The sequence below is a fragment of the Electrophorus electricus genome, chromosome 1 (genome assembly GCF_041902795.1).
Source record: "Electrophorus electricus isolate QZ-2024a chromosome 1, ASM4190279v1, whole genome shotgun sequence".
NCBI lineage: Eukaryota > Metazoa > Chordata > Actinopteri > Gymnotiformes > Gymnotidae > Electrophorus > Electrophorus electricus.
Window position 1 is genome coordinate 39,684,347 of NC_137497.1, and position 21,723 is coordinate 39,706,069.

At 45.4% G+C, this 21,723-nt stretch overlaps 1 protein-coding gene across 2 annotated transcripts in view; it reads left to right on the plus strand.

Moving 5' to 3' along the window:
* Positions 1 to 21,723, plus strand: part of thsd7ab (thrombospondin, type I, domain containing 7Ab) — a 69,505-nt gene extending 47,782 nt beyond the window's left edge. The window contains exons 13-28 of one of the 2 annotated variants that reach the window (XM_027014309.3): positions 401 to 682; positions 6,574 to 6,752; positions 7,292 to 7,297; positions 7,515 to 7,648; positions 8,205 to 8,358; positions 9,802 to 9,943; positions 11,325 to 11,440; positions 12,097 to 12,214; positions 14,998 to 15,143; positions 15,835 to 16,009; positions 16,290 to 16,463; positions 17,424 to 17,504; positions 17,702 to 17,784; positions 18,244 to 18,457; positions 18,785 to 18,872; positions 20,557 to 21,723. In XM_027014309.3, the coding sequence (XP_026870110.2) occupies positions 401 to 682; positions 6,574 to 6,752; positions 7,292 to 7,297; positions 7,515 to 7,648; positions 8,205 to 8,358; positions 9,802 to 9,943; positions 11,325 to 11,440; positions 12,097 to 12,214; positions 14,998 to 15,143; positions 15,835 to 16,009; positions 16,290 to 16,463; positions 17,424 to 17,504; positions 17,702 to 17,784; positions 18,244 to 18,457; positions 18,785 to 18,872; positions 20,557 to 20,647 (2,183 nt within the window). In that variant the 3' untranslated portion in view covers positions 20,648 to 21,723. The other variant, XM_081719320.1, reaches the window with a different exon arrangement.

A 21,723-nucleotide genomic window follows, 5' to 3' on the forward strand; every position in this document is an offset into this window, starting at 1 on the left:
TCTGCCCACGAATATGTCAGGAAAGTGTAGTTCCGTGAAGAATTGTCCCCTATACACTTCACATAGTCGGTTGAATTGGATTCTGAACATTGTTAAGCACTGACAAATAATTAAGCGCTGGCATTGATTGACGCTGATTGTCCTCAAGATAGATATATTCTGACTTGAGATTGTAAAGTATAAGTTCCCGAAGTCTGAAACACCTTTACTGCGAATTCTGGTCTCGCACCGATCTTACCCATCCGAGCGTTCCACAGAGCGGAGCGAGAATAAAAGCCTTTCACCAGCAGAGATCCAGGCAGCCTGAAGCTGGTTGCAGGACCCAACCCGCAGGGAGGCCACACTCCACCTTACGCTCCTCCCGAATGGCTTTCATTCGCTCCACCTCCTCTTCTTCCAGGGAGGAGCAAGAGGAAGGATAAGTGCAAGAACGGACAGGTGTATCCGCTGAGCGAGACGCAGTACTGCCCGTGTGACAAGTACAACGCCCAGCCTGTGGGCAACTGGTCCGACTGCATCCTGCCTGAGGGGCGGCTGGAGGGCCCGGCAGGTGCCGCGGGCCTGCCGGGTGTGCGTGTGCATGAAGGCAGCAGGGAGTGCGGCCAGGGCTACCGCTACCAGGCCGTGGTGTGCTACGACCAGGGGAGCAGGCTGGTGGAGACTTCGCGCTGCAACAGCCACGGTGGGTGCACTGTCCAGCCAATGCTCTGTCCCTGCGCTCTCCCAGTCCAGCCCACCGTTGCTGCAGCCGGTACACACGCTACACCTCCACTGCTGGATTCAAATTTTCCACCACTTATCTTTCTCCTTCATATCGCGTTGTCTACGCTGCAAACAAAAAAATAAATAAAAAATGTGTTTTGAACATACACGAACTAAATGATCTAATTGTTTGCACAAAGATCATTCTTTTGACTTTTGTTTTATGTCATACTTTCTCATTTTAAGATTTTTTTTTTTTTTGCAATTGAAATCTATCTTTCCTGTCTCTTTTTTCTTCTTCTAGCTTTGTCTGTTCTTCATTCCATTGCTCCTGTAACCTTTCTTGTCTTATTTCTCTGCCCTCCGTCCATCCAGCCCTCCGTCCAACCCTCCATTCCTCCAACCCCTCTTCTAACCCTGAGGCTTCGGGTGCAAAGCAGCGTGGACAGAATGTTTCTCGCTGACTCTTCGGTTCACCATGACCTTTGCACCCTGCTGGTTGCCACTCCCTGCTCATCTTAATCCCCCCCTTTAGATCTTAGCACAGTCCATGGGGCCTTGGGCCAATCAAAGCTGACACTAGACCCTGCTGGACATTCTCACTTAGCACACCTAGGAAGCACACAGCTCAATTCTTGCAGATGATGTATAGCAGTGATGATTACATGCTTGCAAGAGCGACTGCATCCATCACAAGCACCGTAAAACCACCTGCACAGAAAACAAAGAGGAGCACCTGGTAATGGCCTTGATCTTGAAGTGTCTGGGAAGGACAGAATATGAAAAAAAGTATCAGCAAGTAACAGTAATAAGGAATAAGCCTTCTGGAATTTATATATAATATATTTCAGGTTGGAAGCTGGGCTAGTCGTAAAGGGAAAAGCTTGATAGTTTTCAGTTTGAAACAGGCAGTGCGGGTTGATGGCTTCCTTTGGCTTCCTCAGTAGCAAGCTCATAGAGATACAGGACAGAATAAACCACTAGAGGCTCAATTCCGCTGACTGTGCCAGGTTAAGTGTGATGATAGTGTTGCCTTTCAGCTACAAGTGGTTTTAAAATGGCACAACACAAATTTATCGCAATTAATGTTAAAAATAGCAAGGACACATACAAGTGTTGACATTTTGTTGAGCTTCATTATAACAACTGTTTCAACTGGTGTTTTTGCATTATTTAATTTATTGCCTACATATTGAATTGAATATGCTCTGAGTGTGAGAGATCCAGTTCTTCGCTGTTTTTATTTTCTTGAGAACTGAAAGTTGACATTTTTCTTTTTGCTGAAAATGTGTGAAAATGTGCCAGGTTAATTATATTCCTGTCACACACCTCCCCTGCACATGGGCCAGACACATACAGAGTCAAACTGTGAGAGCTAAGAGATGTTCCATCTTAGCCAGTTGCCACATGATTTCTGACTTCCGAATGAATCAGTGCTGTGAGATGCAGATGATGAGAGAGAGAGAGAGAGAGAGAGTGAGTGAGTGAGTGAGTGAGATGTCATCATTTCGTTTCAGGCCTGCTGTGAGGTTGTGTTATATATTGGGGGAGGGGTTGTATGGAAACTCGGTGTGGAATACTTCTGCTGTCTCTCTCTCGTTCTCTCTTCCCTCTCTTTCTCTGTTTTGCTGTATTTTTTACTCTCTTGCTGTATTTTTCAGTCTCTCTCTCTGTCTCTCTTTCTCTCTGCCATTTTCCCTGTCTGTCTCTTCTTCTGTTTTTCTTCTCAATTCCTTCACCTTCCTCCACTTCAAAGTTGGACAGTGGAGCAGCTTTTTCTCAGTTACATATATTGAGTATTTTAAATCATAATAGGTAATAATAATAATAATCCTCAGGTATAAGCAAAACTATTCTAGAAAAGAGTCCTCTTTTCTGTAAGTTGTATCCATTCATATTTTGTTAGTCATTCATATTTTGTCACATGTGTTTACCCTTTTCTGTGTTTGGGATCTGTTCTGCTTTGATCCTCGCTTTGGAGCTTTCTAAAGTATCAAAATTATGCCCATGTTGTGAGATGATGTTTGTACTAAGAAGCTATATTCCACTTCTGTCGGTAATTCAGTATGTGAGTACATTTTTAACCGTCTGCTTTTTGATTTCTACTCAAGTTGTTTTTAGAAGGCTGCTTTTACTGTAATCTGAGTCATTATTTCACTGAAGTAACCCGAGTCGTTATTTTAATTAAGTAACCTGAGTCATTATTTTAATTAAGCAACCTGATTCAGTATTTTAATTAAGAAACCTGAGTCAGTATTTCACTGAAGTAACCTGAGTCAGTATTTCACTGAAGTAAACTGAGTCATTATTTTACTGAAGAAACCTGAGTCAGTATTTCACTGAAGTAACCTGAGTCAGTATTTCACTGAAGTAACCTGAGTTAGTATTTTAATTAAGTAACCTGATTCAGTATTTTAATTAAGTAACCTGAGTCAGTATTTCACTGAAGTAACCTGAGTCAGTATTTCACTGAAGTAACCTGAGTCATTATTTTACTGAAGTAACCTCAGTCAGTATTTCACTGAAGTAACCTGAGTCAGTATTTCACTGAAGTAACCTGAGTCAGTATTTTAATTAAGTAACCTGAGTTAGTATTTTAATTAAGTAACCTGAGTTAGTATTTTAATTAAGTAACCTGATTCAGTATTTTAATTAAGTAACCTGAGTCAGTATTTCACTGAAGTAACCTGAGTCATTATTTTACTGAAGTAACCTCAGTCAGTATTTCACTGAAGTAACCTGAGTCAGTATTTCACTGAAGTAAACTGAGTCATTATTTTACTGAAGAAACCTGAGTCAGTATTTCACTGAAGTAACCTGAGTCAGTATTTCACTGAAGTAACCTGATTCAGTATTTTAATTAAGTAACCTGAGTCAGTATTTCACTGAAGTAACCTGAGTCAGTATTTCACTGAAGTAACCTGAGTCAGTATTTTAATTAAGTAACCTGAGTTAGTATTTTAATTAAGTAACCTGATTCAGTATTTTAATTAAGTAACCTGAGTCAGTATTTCACTGAAGTAACCTGAGTCATTGTTTTACTGAAGTAACCTGAGTCAGTATTTTAATTAAGTAACCTGATTCAGTATTTCTCTGAAGTAACCTGAGTCAGTATTTTAATTAAGTAACCTGATTCAGTATTTTAATTAAGTAACCTGAGTCAGTATTTTAATTAAGTAACCTGACTGAGTATTTCACTGAAGTAACCTGAGTCAGTATTTCACTGAAGTAACCTGAGTCAGTATTTCACTGAAGTAACCATTCTGATTTAATATCCTCTCTCCTTCTCATGTGTCCTCCCTCTTTTATCCTGTTCACTTGTTCCCTTACCTCTCCTTTTTTCTCCCGTTTAATTTTCTTTGACACATTTATTCAGCTATAGTTCTCTTTACTCTCCCTCTGTCCTTCTCTCCCTTATTACCTCTGTGAATTAATCATAATAGTTCATCATAATAGGGAGCTCTGTCAGACACCTGCCCTGGGCTGGGGAGGAAATCACCAGTGCCTTTATATCGCTCCTTCCTGAGACATAAAGGAAAGTACTGAGCATCGCAGCTCCCATCTCTCTCAGCACACAGACCGAGAGGCGCCGTCTCCATGCCTCTCCCACTCCAGGTTCCAGTCTGAATGATAATTAATACAGCGTAAACACTGCCATTTTTTCATGTTCCCACCTGCTCTTTCTGGTCTGCCTGTGCTGCTTTCGAGGGCGTCGGCTGATGTTGATCAGACCCATGATCAGCCCCTTGGGCGCCGTGTTTTAATGGTTACATTTGGAACAGAACTCAGAGCGCATGCAGGTGCTTGCCATTCGATGGCACACTGACATGCTTCCTAATAGACAGGACTGTGATGGGTTTTTGGTCTTCACTGCTTGCTGAGGTTTACTTAGGCTTCCAAGCTTGCGCTTGTGATCAAACTTGTTTACTCATATGGTGTGCCTGTGTGTGTCTCCCTCTGAGTGAGTGGGAGGTGTCGTACAGGGAGAAGTCATCATGGGCTAGCTCTGTCATAACTCTGCTCTATCAGAACGCTCCTCTGTCAGTACTCCGCTCTGCCAGGCCTCTGCTCTACCAGGGCAGTGATGGGCAAGGAGGTTAAGAGAACAAGGTCATCACCGTGATGAGCTGACCAGTGACAGACAGCAGTGGAGCATGCTTTTAAAGACCAGTGAACTCAAAGCCAACCTCTGTCTGCACATGGCTGTAGGCTTGGATGTCAGTCTGAGCTCTAGCAGTGTACTGAGGGGGGGTGTGCTCGTTCTTGGGGAGGCATGTATCCACTGCAGCGGGGTAGAACGGGAGCTAGTGAGACATAACACTTACAGACAGCTGTTAAGGAGTGCTGCTGAGGAGAGTTGCTAAGAGTTCGCTGGAGGGGATGACTTGGCCTTAATAGGGCTCTCTCCTGGGGCGCTACCCTGCTGAACACCAGCTGCAAGGTCAGGTCCAGACAGGACTGCTGCTTCTCATGCCATGTCACATGATTAATCCTACTGGCAGAGAGTGAAGGACCAGTCATGCTGGGAGGCTCTCTTTTGTCCTTATCCACCACTTATTGTAATCGTTTGGGTTTTTCAATTACAGCTACCACATAGGGATGCATAAAGAAGTGTATCTCGCTGCTGAGTTATGAGTAGCAAGGTAAATGTTTTCTCTGGATGCTCTTAACCGCTGAAATACAATTACTATTTGAGCATGAGCAATTGTATCCCCCCCCCCCCCCCCCAAACAACAAAAAAAGTCGCCATGCTTTCATTAGGTGAGATAATGCAAAGGATTCTCAGCAATGACATCCATACATATGCCAGAGTGTAATTTTTTTTTTGCCAGGATGCATCCCACATTGCTTTGCTGAGTCAAAACTCTGTGTATTGGCTCAGCTGGTTAGAGGTCAATGATTGTCAGGATGAATATCCCCTGGCGACAAAAGGTTTGTGCTGACTGCCAGGCGTGTTGGCCGCCATTGCGCATGTAGTGATACCTGCAGCCAATCAGGTTCCACTACGGTTTTCGCTGTTATTCCACAGTACCTCCTAAGGAGTGTCTACATTACCAATGTGGTGCCTTTAATATGCGACACATTAATATAGCTCACGATAATTTGGCACAAGTTATTACAGCATATGTGTGCACTTTTATTATACCATATTATACCCTGCACAGCCCGTACAGACTCCTGAATGACAGTGTATAATTACACTTAGGTTCTCGCAGGGTGCAGGCCCAGGTTTCTGTATTTCACACTGTGACATGAATCACCATTGGTGAAAGCTGTTTGCACCCTGCTTCATTGCTAAGACTGCACCACTGTATGAGTGGTTTGAGATCGAGAGGGGTTTTTACGTGTGGACTGCAAACATCAGCTTTGTAGCAGTAGCTTGACCATACTTAAATGTCAGCTGGGTGCCAATGTCTTTTTGCTTGATGTTCCTTGATGTAGCAGAAAATCTATGGCTCTCGTACACCATGCACTGCCCCTTCCTTTACGTTCTAACACACCTGTTTCAGCTCATTAGCATCAGCTAATTACTTCATACCATCTTTTTTCAGGTGTGATGCAATACGATGTTCCTTACAAAAGGGTCTGTAAGTCATTGGATTAAATGCAGTCAAGTCATACAGGCTAGGCTGGAATCTTTCCTTCATGATACCTCTGACCTCAGTGAAGGGTCGCATTTGCTGATTTGAAGTGGATTGTGTCCTATAGGCCTCATTAAGAGTATCTCCAGGTCCGTGAAGGTCGCCGATAACTGCTAGAGCTTAGCAAAGTTCACAAAATCCCACAAGGTCAGCCTTGCGGCATTGCGGACAGGCAGCGCATCCATGCGTCCCCGGTTCTGACCCTGTGAAACCGTTTGCCCACGCATAGGGTATATTGAGGAGGCATGCGTTATCCCGTGCCCGTCAGACTGCAAGCTCAGTGAGTGGTCCAACTGGTCACGGTGCAGCAAGTCTTGTGGCAGTGGGGTCAAAGTTCGCTCCAAGTGGCTGCGGGAGAAGCCGTACAATGGCGGGAGACCCTGCCCCAAACTGGACCACATCAGTCAGGTAGGGAGCACACCTTAGACAATGCACAACAAGAAATGTGTGTACTGCCCGCAAGAGAAACATTTGCTATTTTAGGAGAAATAAACATTTTGTTACAGCTCTGCGATGGCTAATGTTGGAATATCCCATTTTTGGCCCTGCATTACTGAAGAACAACAGCTTGCTGTTGAAAGAATTTGGAAGTGAAATAAAAATAAATGTCCAAAGGAGCCGGACAGGACTGAGTCAGCACGTCTCCTTAAAATAATGTAAAACAAAACATTTTTCTCTCCGTTTATATTCACATTGTACAAGCGGAGTCCAGGTCAGGATGATTGGCATGTGTGTTCTTCCCCCTCCTGATGCCTGCTGTCTTGGGCCAAGCTCTTATTTACCTTTTGGGCACAAAATGTTAGAATCTGTTTAGAATTTGGACTGTGACATTTTATTTTTTCCACATTCTTGGCGGTAAAGGGGGTTATGGATGTTTTTCCATGTTCTGATCAATATTCTCATTTCTCCTTTTTCCAAATCATTACTGAAATGATTCACGGACGCAGGCTCAGGTAAGCACGCTTGCTGACATTACAAGATCCAAAAGCAAAATTACACTTGGCATTTTCGCCATGTTTGCTCGTACTGTACAATCAGGCAGTCATATCCCTCACCCTGTTGAAGTCCGGGGTTCAGACGCTCCTGCCAGTGTCAGAGTGAAGCGCCTCGAGCCTGATAGGTGCGGGCTCGGCCCCCGTGTTGACTCGGCGTGCACCATCCCTGCCGCAGGTGTATGAGGTGGTGCCGTGCGTGAGTGACTGCAGCCAGTATATGTGGGTGGCAGAGCCGTGGAGCGCCTGGAAGGTCAGCAACATGGACCTGAAGGAGAACTGCGGCGATGGAGTGCAGACCAGGAGGGTCAGGTGCATCCCCCCACCCTCATGGAGGACAACAGACCCTGCTCCCATGGGCCGCGTTTGGAGGGATGTTCCCTCCTGATTGGTCCCTATTGCAGTCAGGGTTGATGTTGTCACATCTGAATGTATAGCCATGTTGGTTCATCATTGTGTTAGTCAGAGGTAATGGATTTAAATTTGTATGATGCCCAGCAGTGAGTCTGACGTAATTGGCCATTTGAAATGAGTTTGTACAGTTAGACTAAAGGTCTATAGTCTAAAGTCTAATAGTCCAAAGCTTGATTCAGTTAGACAAGGTAAACTGTGGCATATCACAAAAACTGTAAAGACAAGACATTCTACCGGACAGTCCTGACTTATATTGCTAGGGCAATAGTATCTATGCGCCAGCAGTATTTTAAACTGATCCGATTCTAACAGGCCAAATTCAAGGGCAAAACTAGTCTAATGTCTTGGTGGAACTCAAGACTAATAGAGCAGTTCCCAATGGAGAATCCCATAATTTGTAACCCCAAAATGTCTAGCCCCTAACAATCTGTGACAAGTGCCATGTGCCGGGCAGGTGTATGCTGAACACGGCGGACGGCCCCACGGACACCGTGGAGGATTACCTGTGTGACCCAGAGGAAATGCCCCCAGGGACCCGCGAGAGCAGGCTGCCTTGCCCAGAGGACTGTGTGCTGTCTGACTGGAGTCCCTGGACTCCCTGTGAGCTGGTGAGAGCTGGGCCCCTGCTCCCTGCTCCCTGCTCCCTGCTCCCTGCTCCCTGCTCCCTGCTCCCTGTTTTTCTGAACATCCTATGGCAATTTTTGTCACCACAGCTAGTGGTCCTATTCTGTGATGCAAGCCCTGGTTAGAAAGAATTTGAGGTATTAATGTTTGGGGTTTTTTGTTTGCACCCTCTTTTGTTTCTACAAAGACTTCCAAACAGAGAGCTAGAAGAGTATATCCGCTAGAATTTGTTACAAAGACCATTGTCTGTTATTACAGTCATTCTGGGGGCTCCACGGCTCTCCGTCCCTGATTTTTAATCTTCCTCTTGCTTCCTTTTCTAATCATTCCAATATGAATTTTCCTGGTTAAAAAAAGTTCAATCAGATACTAATCTGAGAATGTTTTGTGTGTGATTTAGTAGTTCACAGTGCATTGTAAGTGAACCTCATTAACTCAATAAGTAACCGAAAAAGGCACCCCAACATAAGAGTCAATTAGAGGTATATGGAGGTATGTAGATGTGTGAATTTAACTGTGTAATTAGAGGTATGTAAATAGGAGTCATGTTAATTGCGGGCTTCAGGCTCTTGCTTGCTCTATGCCACACTGCATTGGAGCTTATCGGATTTAGCCTCAGCCCCTGGCTGATTTCATATTCCTTTCAAAAAGCAGTGATTTCTATCTGTGTCCTTCTTCTAGTCTTTTTCCCGGCCCGGAGACGTTGTTAATTACACACTATTCACTGTCAAGGGCCTGACATTATGGTAGTCTGGCTCGGCGTGAGGAGTCAGCACATGGTCTCCAGGCGACACTCCAGCTGTGGCAATGCTATCTCTCTCCAGATCTAGAGCTGGGGCAAGCCACTGTGGTTAGGCAGACATTAGCAATGCAAGTCCTGTCCTCAGCTCTGTTCTCACTCACTCTAATTAACTCTCACTCTCTCACTCTATTACTCAATCTCTGTTCACTCTCTCTCACTCTCCCATTTTCCTCTTGCTCTTTCTCAGTCATTATTGCGCCCCATCACACTCTCCTTTCTCTCTCTCTCTCTCTCTCTCTCTCTCTCTCTCTCTCTCTCTCTCTCTCTCACACACACACACACACACACACACACACACACACGCACATACACATATGGGTTATGACGAGAGGGAGCTGATTATTTTTGGGGCTGCCGCTGCCTCCAGTGAGATCTGCCACGTGCTGGAGTCCAAAGCAGCAGCATGCTAAAAGCAGAGCATCCCATTCTGATACCTGACAACAGTCGTCTGGCTTTGGGCAGAGAAGAAGGCAGCAGAATTCTTTTTTGTTCTCCACCGCCAACAAGCTCTGCTCATCAGCTGCTAGGCTTCTTTAATAGTTTACTAGAAAGGTGGATCAGCTGAGGTGCATGCAAGAATGCCCGAGGCCGCTGTGCCTGACTCCTGCGCTTGTGTGTCCCAAAGCCCTGCAGTGGCCGTGCAGAGCGGCAGAGGACGGCCTACACCCTGCGGCTGCCCAAGGAGGGCAGGGACTGCCCCAGGAGCACAGAGGCAGAGCCCTGCGTGCTGAACAGGAACTGCCACCACTACAGCTACAACATCACAGGTACCCATAATGTATCAGTCATTAACAAGACTCTGGCTCTGTTTGAAATGGCCTACTGCATACTGTGTATTGCACTCAGTATATACTGGATACTGGTCCCAGTAGCAGTATGCAGTACAGTATCCAAGCAAGCAAGCAATACTAAGAGGTCACATGAACGTGTGAAGGTTCCACCCACATGGGAAAGATTTTCAGCCACTGTTGCATGATGGGATGCGGTACAACCCGAAGATGGCTTTGGTCGTGTACTGGAATATTTGCCGTAAATATTACGTCATCTGGTTGTCTTTTGTATAATGAGAAAAATTATTTTGGTTGCAAACTGCATATGGCATACTAATTTGTGGCCCATTCAGCACGCGAGTAGTATGTAGTAGGCAGTTTCCAACACAGCCAGTACAACCAGTACTGCTAAAGTTTCTAATATCCATTACCCCGTTCGGCACTAGTCAAGCAGGTTCGTACCTGCCACTTCCAATCTTCACTCAGTGATAACCGTGTTGGCATTTCATTCTGTGTTAATCGCATTAGCATTTCATTCAGTGATAACCACGTTAACGATTTTGATCAAACTATCCCTGTAACAGTAAGGGGGCCTAAAATGGCTTGTCTTAAGTAGCAAGCGTTATGTTCTCTTGTTTCATGAGCAGCTCATAAAGCTAATTACGTGCTGGACTCAGCACATTTAACACTTTCACTTTCTTGAACTTGGCTTCTGGTGCAGGTCAGCATCGCTCCAAGAGCGAGTGCTGGACAGAGAGATCCTCATTCTCCTGGTGTCCCAGTAGCGCCAGGCTGTTTAAGGCATTATGGCTGAGATCATTACAGGAGAAAGCTTTTAGTGCTCTGCCATTCCAAGATCTGTGAACTGATTATTCAGCACCAGCCACAGTTGCATTAGAAAACCCTGTAGCAGCTGCTGCTTAATGCAAATGTGTAGTTTAACTACAGTCAGTGGTACTAGAGCCATCTGTGCATGGACCAGACCTGTAGTTTACCTACAGTCAGTGGTACTAGGGCCGTCTATGCATGGATCAGACCTGTAATTTAAGGAGTCTGAATTGCATACAGTGAACAGGTTGTGGCCATTGTATGTCTGTAATTTGTGCCATCCCAGAAACTCTCCAAGCAGTTGACCTGAATTACTAAGGATTACTGCAGAATCAGCTCCCAATTGCTTGACCTCTGTGTTTCAGTGATACTTATGAATTGCAACAAGTGGTGATTAGTGTGTATATTGCAGTGGTTCTTGCATATTTGATTAAAACTATGCAGTTGATAAGTATGTCATCACTCATGAGGTATGCCATGCTGGGTGGGTGGTTGGATGCATGTGCGTGCGTGCATATGCATGTGTGTGTGTGTGTGTGTGTCCTCTCAGACTGGAGCACGTGCCAGTTAAGCGCTAACGCTGTGTGTGGTAATGGTCTGAAGACCCGCATGCTGGACTGTGTGAGAAGTGACGGAAAATCTGTGGATCTCAAGTTCTGCAAGGAGGTTTGGATCATACAGTGTACAAATATTACAAACTGCAAAATATTTCTTCTTCTTCTTCTTCTTCTTCTTCTTCTTCCTCTTCTAGTTAAATATGCTCTTGCACTTGACTAGTTTATCTGAGTTTGTGTACTTTAAAAAAATAAGTGATCAGGGAACTTAAAATACTAAGTTAACAGAACAGAAGAAGTTAACAGTAAGCTAACAATTTTTTTCATTTTATATGAAGTTCAGTCCACTCAAAATTTGAAGATAGCACAGACTTTTTAAAGCTAAACATTTTTTACATTAATAGTACAAATCATTTTTACACTGTGGTACAAAAAGTGAAAATAAAATTTGTACTGCATAAGGTTTCAGCTGTGTGGCAGTAGCTGGTGAGGTCACTCAATGATCCGACGGTATATGAGGCTTGCCGAGGTAATGCAGGCCACATCCCGGCCCTGAAAATTGTTGGGCTAGCCTACACCAAGTGACAGGCATGTGGAAGTTCAGTCAGCACAGGAGAACGTCGATTGAACTGGACCATGCAGGTGTGGGAGTAACACATGACTCGTGTGCTGGACGGTGCTTCTGGACGGCAGGGTTCTGAGCTGTAGTAAGCGGAAGCACCCGGTATGTCTGTGCTGACGGTGAGCTCTTTCTGCCCCCACACGCAGCTGGGCCTAGAAAGGACATGGCGGATGAACACCTCGTGTGCAGTGGAGTGCCCTGTCAACTGCCAGCTCTCAGAGTGGTCACCCTGGACGGAGTGCTCGCAGTCTTGCGGCCTGGAAGGTGAGGTCTGTCTGTCAGAACATATGCCCAGATCTACTCGGCTGGAAGCGCTGTCAATTGCTTCCTCTGGTTTCATATGAATATTTAAGATAACACCTTATTGATCCTGAAGGAAATTGCAATTAAGTAGCTGTTGATTTCACCTCATCAGCTACTTATCATGCCCTTGAGGCATAGAGCAGAAAAAACTCTAAACCAGGTATTTTCACCTCCAAACCCCATCGAAAACCTGGACATAGCTGTTGTAATTGCCGGTAATTAATTTCTGTCCCAAGTATCACAGCCCTCAAGCTCTATGTCCAGCTTATCTTTCCATAACAGTGTGACAGCAAAGTGGCCAATCAGTTACACATAAACTATTACATTTTATTTCCAGTGGTTACAAAATCCAAGACCTGAAATTAAATTCGGGGTCTGGAGTTGAAGTTCAGGGCTCCAGGCCCGGAGTTGCTGTGGTCCTCCAGTCCTCTGGTTTGACATTCTTGCCTCAGGCAAAAGCAGCAGTGTTGTTGGGTGATCATTGCCATGCAGAAGCTGTTCCGGGTGTTCCTGGCGTGAGTGCCATCTGCACGCTGCAGGCACATTCTCCTCCGAACGCTGTCCGACTCTCGTGCCCGCCCATCTGTCCTGTGCAATGACACGGATAAGAGGCGAGAAACAGAGGCACGAGAAAGGAAGGCGCGGGAAGAGCGTGAGGAAGGCGCAGGGAGGCAGGGAGGCAGGGAGGCAGGGAGGCAGGGCTTTTTTTCCCCCGCATTTTTTTTTTTTAAGTGGGTGTGCTAATCCTCTCTGCCTCACTGAGGAAAAGCAGGCATAATGAGCCCAAAGGCACCCAGCAAGAGAGAGAGAGACTGACAGGGTGCAGCCAGGCTGGGAGCCACAGGAGGAGATGAAGGAGGAGGGAGGGAGGGAGGGAGAGAGAGAGAGAGAGAGAGAGAGAGAGAGAGAGAGAGAGGGAGGGAGGGAGATGTAGGAAGAGGCAGAGAGAAGCAGACATGTTGGAAGAGGCTGCTAGGGACTCTGCTGTGTGAGTGTGTGTAGGATGTGTCTTATCTGAGTGTGTCTTGTCTGAGTCGGAGGCTGGAGAATTGGGAAAAGCTGAAGTATGTTTATGGAGATATGGTGTAAGCACTGGGGCTCTGGACTGTGTGCGGAGGCGACGCCTTTTCAGCTGGAGACTCAAATATTTCCTGCGTTTAACCCCTGTGAAACATGGTTCCTCCTGTAGCATCACAGCTGTTAATATTTTAAATGCATTTCACTGATTCAATCTTAGATGCATTAAAGTTTATGTCAGAGGCTCCTGCAAACGTTCTCTGCAGAAGCGTTCGATTACTGGACTCCCTTTGGTTTTGACACAGGGAGGAACTCCATTTGTTTGCGCGTGTAGACGTAGCTTAGTCTGCATCTGCCCTCTGCTTGATTGTACTTTACTGACATTACTAGTAATGTATGGCGTGTTGTATATGATGGATGTGCTGTGCTTATTCTGCATGTGCATGTGATGTAATAGAGAGAAAAGAAAGTCATAAATGTCAACATTACAGAAATGGAAAAAAGGAGAATATATTTATAGATGGTAAACATGGATGATTTCTTATGTGCAGCTCCTTTAATTATGGATAGGGTAGGCTAACACATTTAGCTCTGAGAGATGCTGTCTCATCTTCCTCTTGGAAGTACACCAACATGTTTTCAAAATCTTTATTCCTGTCTCTCTCACTCTCTCCCAACCCACAGAAACAAACAGAGACACACACACACACACACACACACACACACACACACACACACACACACACACACACACACACACACACACACACACACACACACACACACACACACACACACACACACCAATGAGGAGAGGGTACAGAAATAGACATCCACTTTCTCTTGTTTGAGGCATATTTCCTTTTTCAAGTTACTCCAGGTTATTTTTTTTATAACCCCAATACTATGTTCTGCTTTGTATAAATAGCACATATATTTTTCTGATTAGTATGCATCTGAAATATGTCTTGAATCAGTACTAGTTTTTAAACCTTTTATTAAACGTGATTTAAAGTTACTTTATGAATTTTGTTTACCTAAAATAGCTTTAATATTTAATGATTAATAAGAAAATATTTGCTAGAAGTCTTCTTCCACAGCCCACAGTCTTAGTCGAGGACTTGCTAATGGTCTTCAGAAGTAGGCAGGTGTATTTCCCTTTGCGTTTGTATAAATTGTGACAGGGAATGTTTATGTGCTGAAGCCCCGCCCTTAGCCCTGCCGTCACTCCTGCATTTTCTTATAGCTTTGCTTATGTTTCTGTTCTTCTGACTTCTGATTGAGGGTACATATCAGCCCTGACGGCGAGCTGTTTTATTCTGGATCTGTGCCGTCCAGAAGTGGGAAATCCAAAGCTAAGATGTGCACAAGTCTTTTATGGTAACTTTTAGATAACGGTTCAGATAATTCATTTCATTGAAATCCTGGCCAGAAACTCCCACAAGTTAAACAGAAGTCGGCACTAGCACAAGAAGCATTTTTCGTTTGCCATGAATGAACATATGGAATGGGAGATGAATGGCTTCTTGTACTTTGCCAGATGGCTGAAGAAGTTGTGAATGCCAAGTTTCACACTAAATTCAAAACATAATTCATTTCATCATATGTTTTTGTCTGTGTACGTGCGCGCGCGCGCGTGTGTGTGCGCGTGCGTGTGTGTGCATGCTCGTGCGTGTGTGCGTGCGCGCATGCGTGTGTGTGTGTGTGTGTGTGTGTGTGTGCTCCAGGGAAGATGTTCCGGAGGCGGACTGTGTTGCAAGCGTCCCAGGGTGACGGCAGGCCGTGTCCCCGTCAGCTGGAGCAGTGGAAGCCATGTCCTGTACGACCATGTTACCGCTGGCAGTACAGTCCATGGTCGGAGTGCCGCGTAGAGGTCCAACGCCTGCCTCTGCCATCCTAACCTCCCCCTTTCTCCCTCTCTCCCTCCCCTGCTTTTTTCCCTGTATGTCAGTGCTTCTCACTTTTATCAGCACTCTGACTCTATTTCTTTAGTTCTCTGATATTTCTGTACCTGTCTATATCTTTCTGTTCTGTTTCTCTCTCCATTTTGCCTGTGCACTTTCACCTGTTTGTCTTTTCTCAACTGTCCTCTCTGTAAGCCCTCTCTCCCTCGCTCCATTTTGCAGTTTTGTATGTGCACTTTCACTGCTTTTTCTTTGCTTAAATGTCCTCTCTTTAAGCCCTCTCTCTCTCTGTCTTTCACCATCTTTCTCTTTGATGAATTTCTATTTTTTGAAGAAAAATACTGCAGTCATGAACCAGACTGCCTCCTCTGCTGATGGAGTGCAACTCTGACCAATATTTCCAGTGTGTTCTAAACTCTCTAAGCACAGCAGAACAAAAAAGCTGAAAACTAAAAGCTCAGCCATTGTCATCAAAGACAAGGAAACCCTGACTCCAAATGCAAAATAAAGCACAGAATGCACTTTTCCCCATTCGTACCTTTTCTGTCTCTTCATAAGCCTTCATTTTCCTCTCCAGTCTGCAACTCTGTCTGCGTGTATGACTAATTTTATGTGTATATGGTGGCATGTGGATGGATGGTGGCTGTGTATGTGTTGTAGGATGTGGTATGTGGTGAGGGACGCCGCTTCCGGAACCTGTCCTGCTTCGTGTCGGACGGCTCCAGCGATGAGCAAGGCAGCCGTGTGGACGAGGAGCTGTGTGCCTCTCTCGAGCAGGCTGTGGATGGAGACCAAACCATCATCCTGGAGGAGGCTTGTACCTTACCATGTCCAGGTACCACGGCAGATACCACTTCAGCCCTGCTCGTTTCCCAGGGCACCAGACCGCAGAGTCAGACAGCAGTTCGGCTGAGCTCATGGATATTACATGTACTGAGTTCACTGGTTTGGTATGTGAAAAAGTTCTGCTATCAGAATTCAGTTCATTTCTGTCATCAGTCAAGCACACAGCACGACAGTAATCTCCAGAAGGGAATCGGCGTCCGACAGCGTGCCACAGATTCCTTCCCCCTTATATGACCCCCTCCCTCTCCCTCTGTGGCTCCTCCTCCCAGGAGACTGCTATCTGATGGAGTGGTCTGATTGGAGCGTGTGCCAGGGCGTGTGCGTGAGGGGCCAGCACTTGGACGTGGGTGCTGTGCAGGTGCGCTCCCGTGCTGCCGTTGCCCAGGAGCCCGAAAACATCGGCCAGTGTCCCGAGCAGGAGTGGCAGTCTCGTCCCTGCGCCAGTAAGAAACGCGTTCACCTTCACATTTACAGCACAGCTGTAGATCCTCATTAAGTTTATAACTACATGACACTACATTTCCCAGGCTGTTTATAGATTGTCTCACCAGTATATTTATAGACCTCTTTAGATTTAAAACATTTTTTTTGCATTTTCATCTGACTACATTAATAGCAGTCCCTTAGATCATTTTAGAGCCTTAATATTTATAACAGTGTATGAAATGCAGTCTTATATTGCATTCAGGAAACTAGTCCTGAGTTCATCCTTCTTTGTGGTTGACAGAAGTTGTTCACAGATTTTTCAGAGCATTGTCAACATGTTCTTGTTATGCATGTGATTAGCACCAAGTTCATCGCTCCACATTGTCACTTCTATTCCAAGTTGTAATGGAAATGAATAGTCTGATACACTCCCGTTAATATGGCGTGCTGAAATGCAGGACATATGGCTCTGAAATGCCAGAAATATCCCCCCCCCCACCCCCCACCCATTTGGGCAAGTGGAGTCAAGTAAGCCCCTGCATGGTGGACCCTCTCACTGGCAATTTCCGGTTAGTAATTGGCCCCTGGTTAGCATCAGTGAAACGCATCTTTGTCATGGCAGATTTGTCATGTACTTTAGAAACCTCTGACCCAGAACCAGTGCTCTTTGGCCTCATAGTCATATCGGTAAGGATTTGAGTGACAAAAGAACTGATCCTAGATTTGCACTTTTAATTACTACAGCCCACTGTAGATGATAAACTGATAGACTATATGTGACCCACTGTCTCACTCTGAGAGGTTATATTGGATTGCTGTATAACATGTATTATGGATCCTTGTTGGCCCATTCATAAATATGTATGAATGCTTTTATGGTAGTGTGAGTAAGATTAGATCACTTGAAGCCTATTGATTTATGCCACACTGTGGCTGTGTTCTTTTTCGTTTATGTGCCCCTGGTTTCTCGTTTGTAGACGGCGAGTGTTTCAAGTATAGGTGGGTGATCACCCCGGGTCTGATCTGGTGTGAGCGCTCAGATGGAACGAATGTCACAGGTACGGTGCTGCTCTGTCTGCCTGTCTCTCTGCCAGAAACCAGGTCAGCGAGCGAGACTGCAGCAAACGATGCCAAGGGAGGGCGTTGATGAAGTCAGCATTTATCGGGCGCAAACACCTCTATGCCCCCCCACACATGCATGCTGCTTCCACTGCTTGTAGCGCTCATTATGTTCCCTTTGACCTTTGACCTGTAGGTGGCTGCCCTCCCACGAGTCCACCTGGGGTGGAGCAGTCCTGTGACCCACCTTGTGACAAGCCGCGTTCATTCTGCTCTGAGGTGAGACAAAAGAGGATTGTGGGAATTACCACGATGCTGAGGTGTATGGCAGTGGCTTGTTGACATTTGTGCAGTCCTACTAAGAGCAGTTATGTACCTTAGCTGGAAATAAGCAGATAGCTAAGAGCACAGCAAAGTATTAATACTAGTACTAGTATTAGTACTAGTACCAGTATTAGTATTCAGGTATGAGCGGTTGTTTCACTACTGTGGAAAAGCTTGTGCTGTTTCAGCCCTAAAACTGGCTTCACAGGTACACTGATCCTTACATTTAAGCTTTTGATATATGGCATCAGTCTTAAGCTTTATAGGACCACGGTGCTTCCAATTATACTGATTTGTTACAATATGATCTATAAAAATCATTCTACTCATAAATGTGTCAGCAGCTACTTAAAAAAAAAAAAACAAAACAGAATTTCAGAGTGGCCAGTCCTGCACCTCTGCTGCCCCCTGCAGGATGGCCTATGTATGTGCGAGGAAGGCTACACGGAGGTGCTGTCTGCCGAGGGCCAGTTGGAGCAGTGCACTCAGATCCCCGTGTTGGAGATCCCCACGGCTGGTGGCAACGGTGCTGACGTGAAGACGAGCCAGGCGGTTGATTCCTCCACCGGTACCACTGAGGAGCCCGGCCGGCCGGGCCGAACCTGGTACCTTCAGCCCTTCGGACCTGGTAACTTGGCTATTTCATTTAGCTGTGTACCCTAGAGTGAACCTGTGGATGAAAAGAGGGGAAATTTGGACTAATAATAGTGTTTTATCAGCTCAGAGACTTATAGACTTATAGTTTTGTTTTAGTCTTTCATATGGTCTTTTTTAACTCAATTAATCAATTAATTTTTTAACTCAATTTAATTAAGATCCTGAGAATGATTAATGATTAAAATGATTCATTATTAATTGTGCATTTTAATCTCCAGGGGTCTGGTCAGGGATCACTTTTCCTGAAACCAGTGTAGCTTAGAGACCATGTAACATGTTCACCTCTGTCTGTCTACAGATGGCAAACTGAAGACCTGGGTGTACGGAGTGGCCGCCGGTGGGTTTGTGCTCCTGGTCTTTCTAGTGTCCATGACCTACCTAGCGTGGTAAGCACACCGTCATCCCGCCATATCCACCATTTTTAACATCACTATCATTTTCAGCATTGTCATCACTGTTATCATCATCCTTGCACTGTGTCCTGTGCCGCTGCCTGGATGCACGTGACTCCGCCCACCACATGGGCGTGTGGTTAGCCTGAGATGCCCACTATCCACCTTCGCCTGCCCAGAGTGCTGGCAATGTCTGAGTCCAGTACCATTCTGTGATCATGCTTCTGACCTTTTGACCCCAGTGCCCTGTCCCCCTGCCCAGGACCTTTTGTGTCAGCAGCTCTGCCTAGGTGTTGCAATCGTTCTGCTGGAATCTTGGCCCATGTATAAGGGATAGATTCTTGCAGTTCCTGCAAATTAGATGGAGGTACTTACATACTCCAAAAGCCCAATCTACCTCATTCCAAAGGACTGTAGGACTAGGATCTGGGGACTGTGAAAGCCAAGGAAGCAAGGAAAAGTCACTGTCGTGTTCCCGGAACCAATCCATGACTATGTGACATGGTGCATTGTCCTCGTGTCCTTCTTTCATAAGGCAAACAGCTGCTATGCGGGGAGGACCCAGGGTGTGCAGAGAAAACATTCCCCACACCATTACTGTACCTCTACCAGCCTGAACGTTTGACACTAGACCATAGGATCATCAATTCATGCTGCTTGTGCCAAATTCTGACCCAACCATCAGCATGGTGCAGCAGAAATCTGGGTTCATCTGACCAGGTGATGTTTCTCCACTGCTCAGTGATCCAGTTTTTTGTGCTCATGTCCACTGGAGTCTTGACTTTCTGTTACCCTTAGGCAGTAGTGGCACTGTAATTGGTCGTCTGCTGTAATAACCCATCTGTGCTAAGGAAAGACGAGTTGTGCAACTGAGCATGTTAGCTGGCACACCCACTTTGTATTCAGCAGCAATTTGCTTGACTATGCACCGTCTGTTCATCAGCACAAATCTTCACGTCCTCCTCTGACCCCTCTCATTGACAAGTTGTTTACATCCACAAGATCTCCGTCCACTAGATGTTTTTTTTTTTTCTAAATCACACTATTCTCAGTATACTCTCCACACTGTTGCAAGGGAAAACCCCCACAAGGATGGCGGTTTTTGAAAAAAACTGCCCCGGCTAGTCTAGCACCGATGGCCCTGCCTCCTCCAGATCACTGGATTTTCCCATTCTAATGTGGATTCACAATGAATCCAATCCATGGAAAACACGGATTTTATGCTGCACTCCAGGGTCATATGTAATTTCTATACAAGAACGCTCCAATCATAAAAGCGCAGGTATCTCTAATAAAGTGGCCAATCAGTGTACATGGACATGTTAATTATCTGTATTATACCAGAACCTTCACTGCTTGAGTCATCCAAATTGAGTCCCTGTAGATGGAATGACATGATAAGAGGTCTTCTAATAATATTAATAACCTTGAAATGTACAGTAGCTAATTTGAACACGCTGTCCGGTAATGCTGGATTAATAGTGCACTTTTTCCCGTTCCTGTTTAAACCAATATCACTGATCAGTACAATCTGCTGAGTAATACCTCTTGGACTACCACTTGTCCTGATTGCTTGGTCAGGTGCAGATGTTTTCACACATGACTAGATGAAAATTATTTATCCATTGTGAAGTCATGGAATGTGATACCGTTGCACTTTTCTTACTTTTGTCCTCAGCAAAAAGCCAAAGAAACCCCAGCGAAGACAGAATAATAACAGCAGACTAAAGCCCCTCACACTGGCCTACGACGGCGATGCTGACATGTAGACCTGCGTGGGCAACCACACACACACACACACACACACACACACACATACATATACACACACACACACACACACACACACACACACACACACACACACACACACACATACCCATATACACACACACACACACACACACACACACACACACACACACACACACACACACACATACACACACATACACACACATACACACACACACATATACATATACACACACACACACACACACACACACATGCACACACACACGCGCGCACACACGCACACACACGCACACACGCACACACACACGCGCACGCACGCGCGCACGCACACGCACACACACGCACACACACGCACACACACGCACACACACACACACGAACGAACGAGCAATGTTCAACACTTCATTCCAAATACTGAATCCTCATTCACCTGAACAGCTGAAGTTATGAAGAAGCAGGCAAACAGAAAACCTCAAAAACAGGTTACCTTGGCTACAGCCGAGCCCACACGACTCCCACAGAGAAAGGGAGAACGCCTTTTTTCCAAAGTATTACTTTAGTTTCAAAACCAAACAGCAGCATCAAGGTCTTTCCTTTCAGACCTTAAGCATGGATAATATTGTCCCCGTTTTGTTCGTACCCTGGACCTTTTGGAGGATCCCTCTTTACAAAACTACAAAAAAACAGAGAACACTTATAGAATTTATAAGACATATTAACAAGTGGGCTCCGTTGATCACACTCCTAATGGACTAGAGGTGAACTCTCCTTTGAGAACTCTTGGGCATCAGCCTTTCTGCGGGAGGTGGAGTGTAGGAGCGCGGCCCCGTGCTCCCGGGAGCACTGCCTCCTCTCCCCACTCCCATTCAGGCACTTTTGCACTATATTAGTGCAGCATGACATGCACTTAAGTCAGGGTTTGCATTGAGCGCCACCTCCTGCCAGGAGAGTACACGGCCGTGTTGTCCTGGAGAAGAACAGGACGACAACCAGACGAAGAGACAACACAGAAGTCATATGTGGGCAGGCTCCGATGATGAGAACATGTTCCAGTTCTTTTTTCAAAGCTGACGTTTTTGAGGTTTTG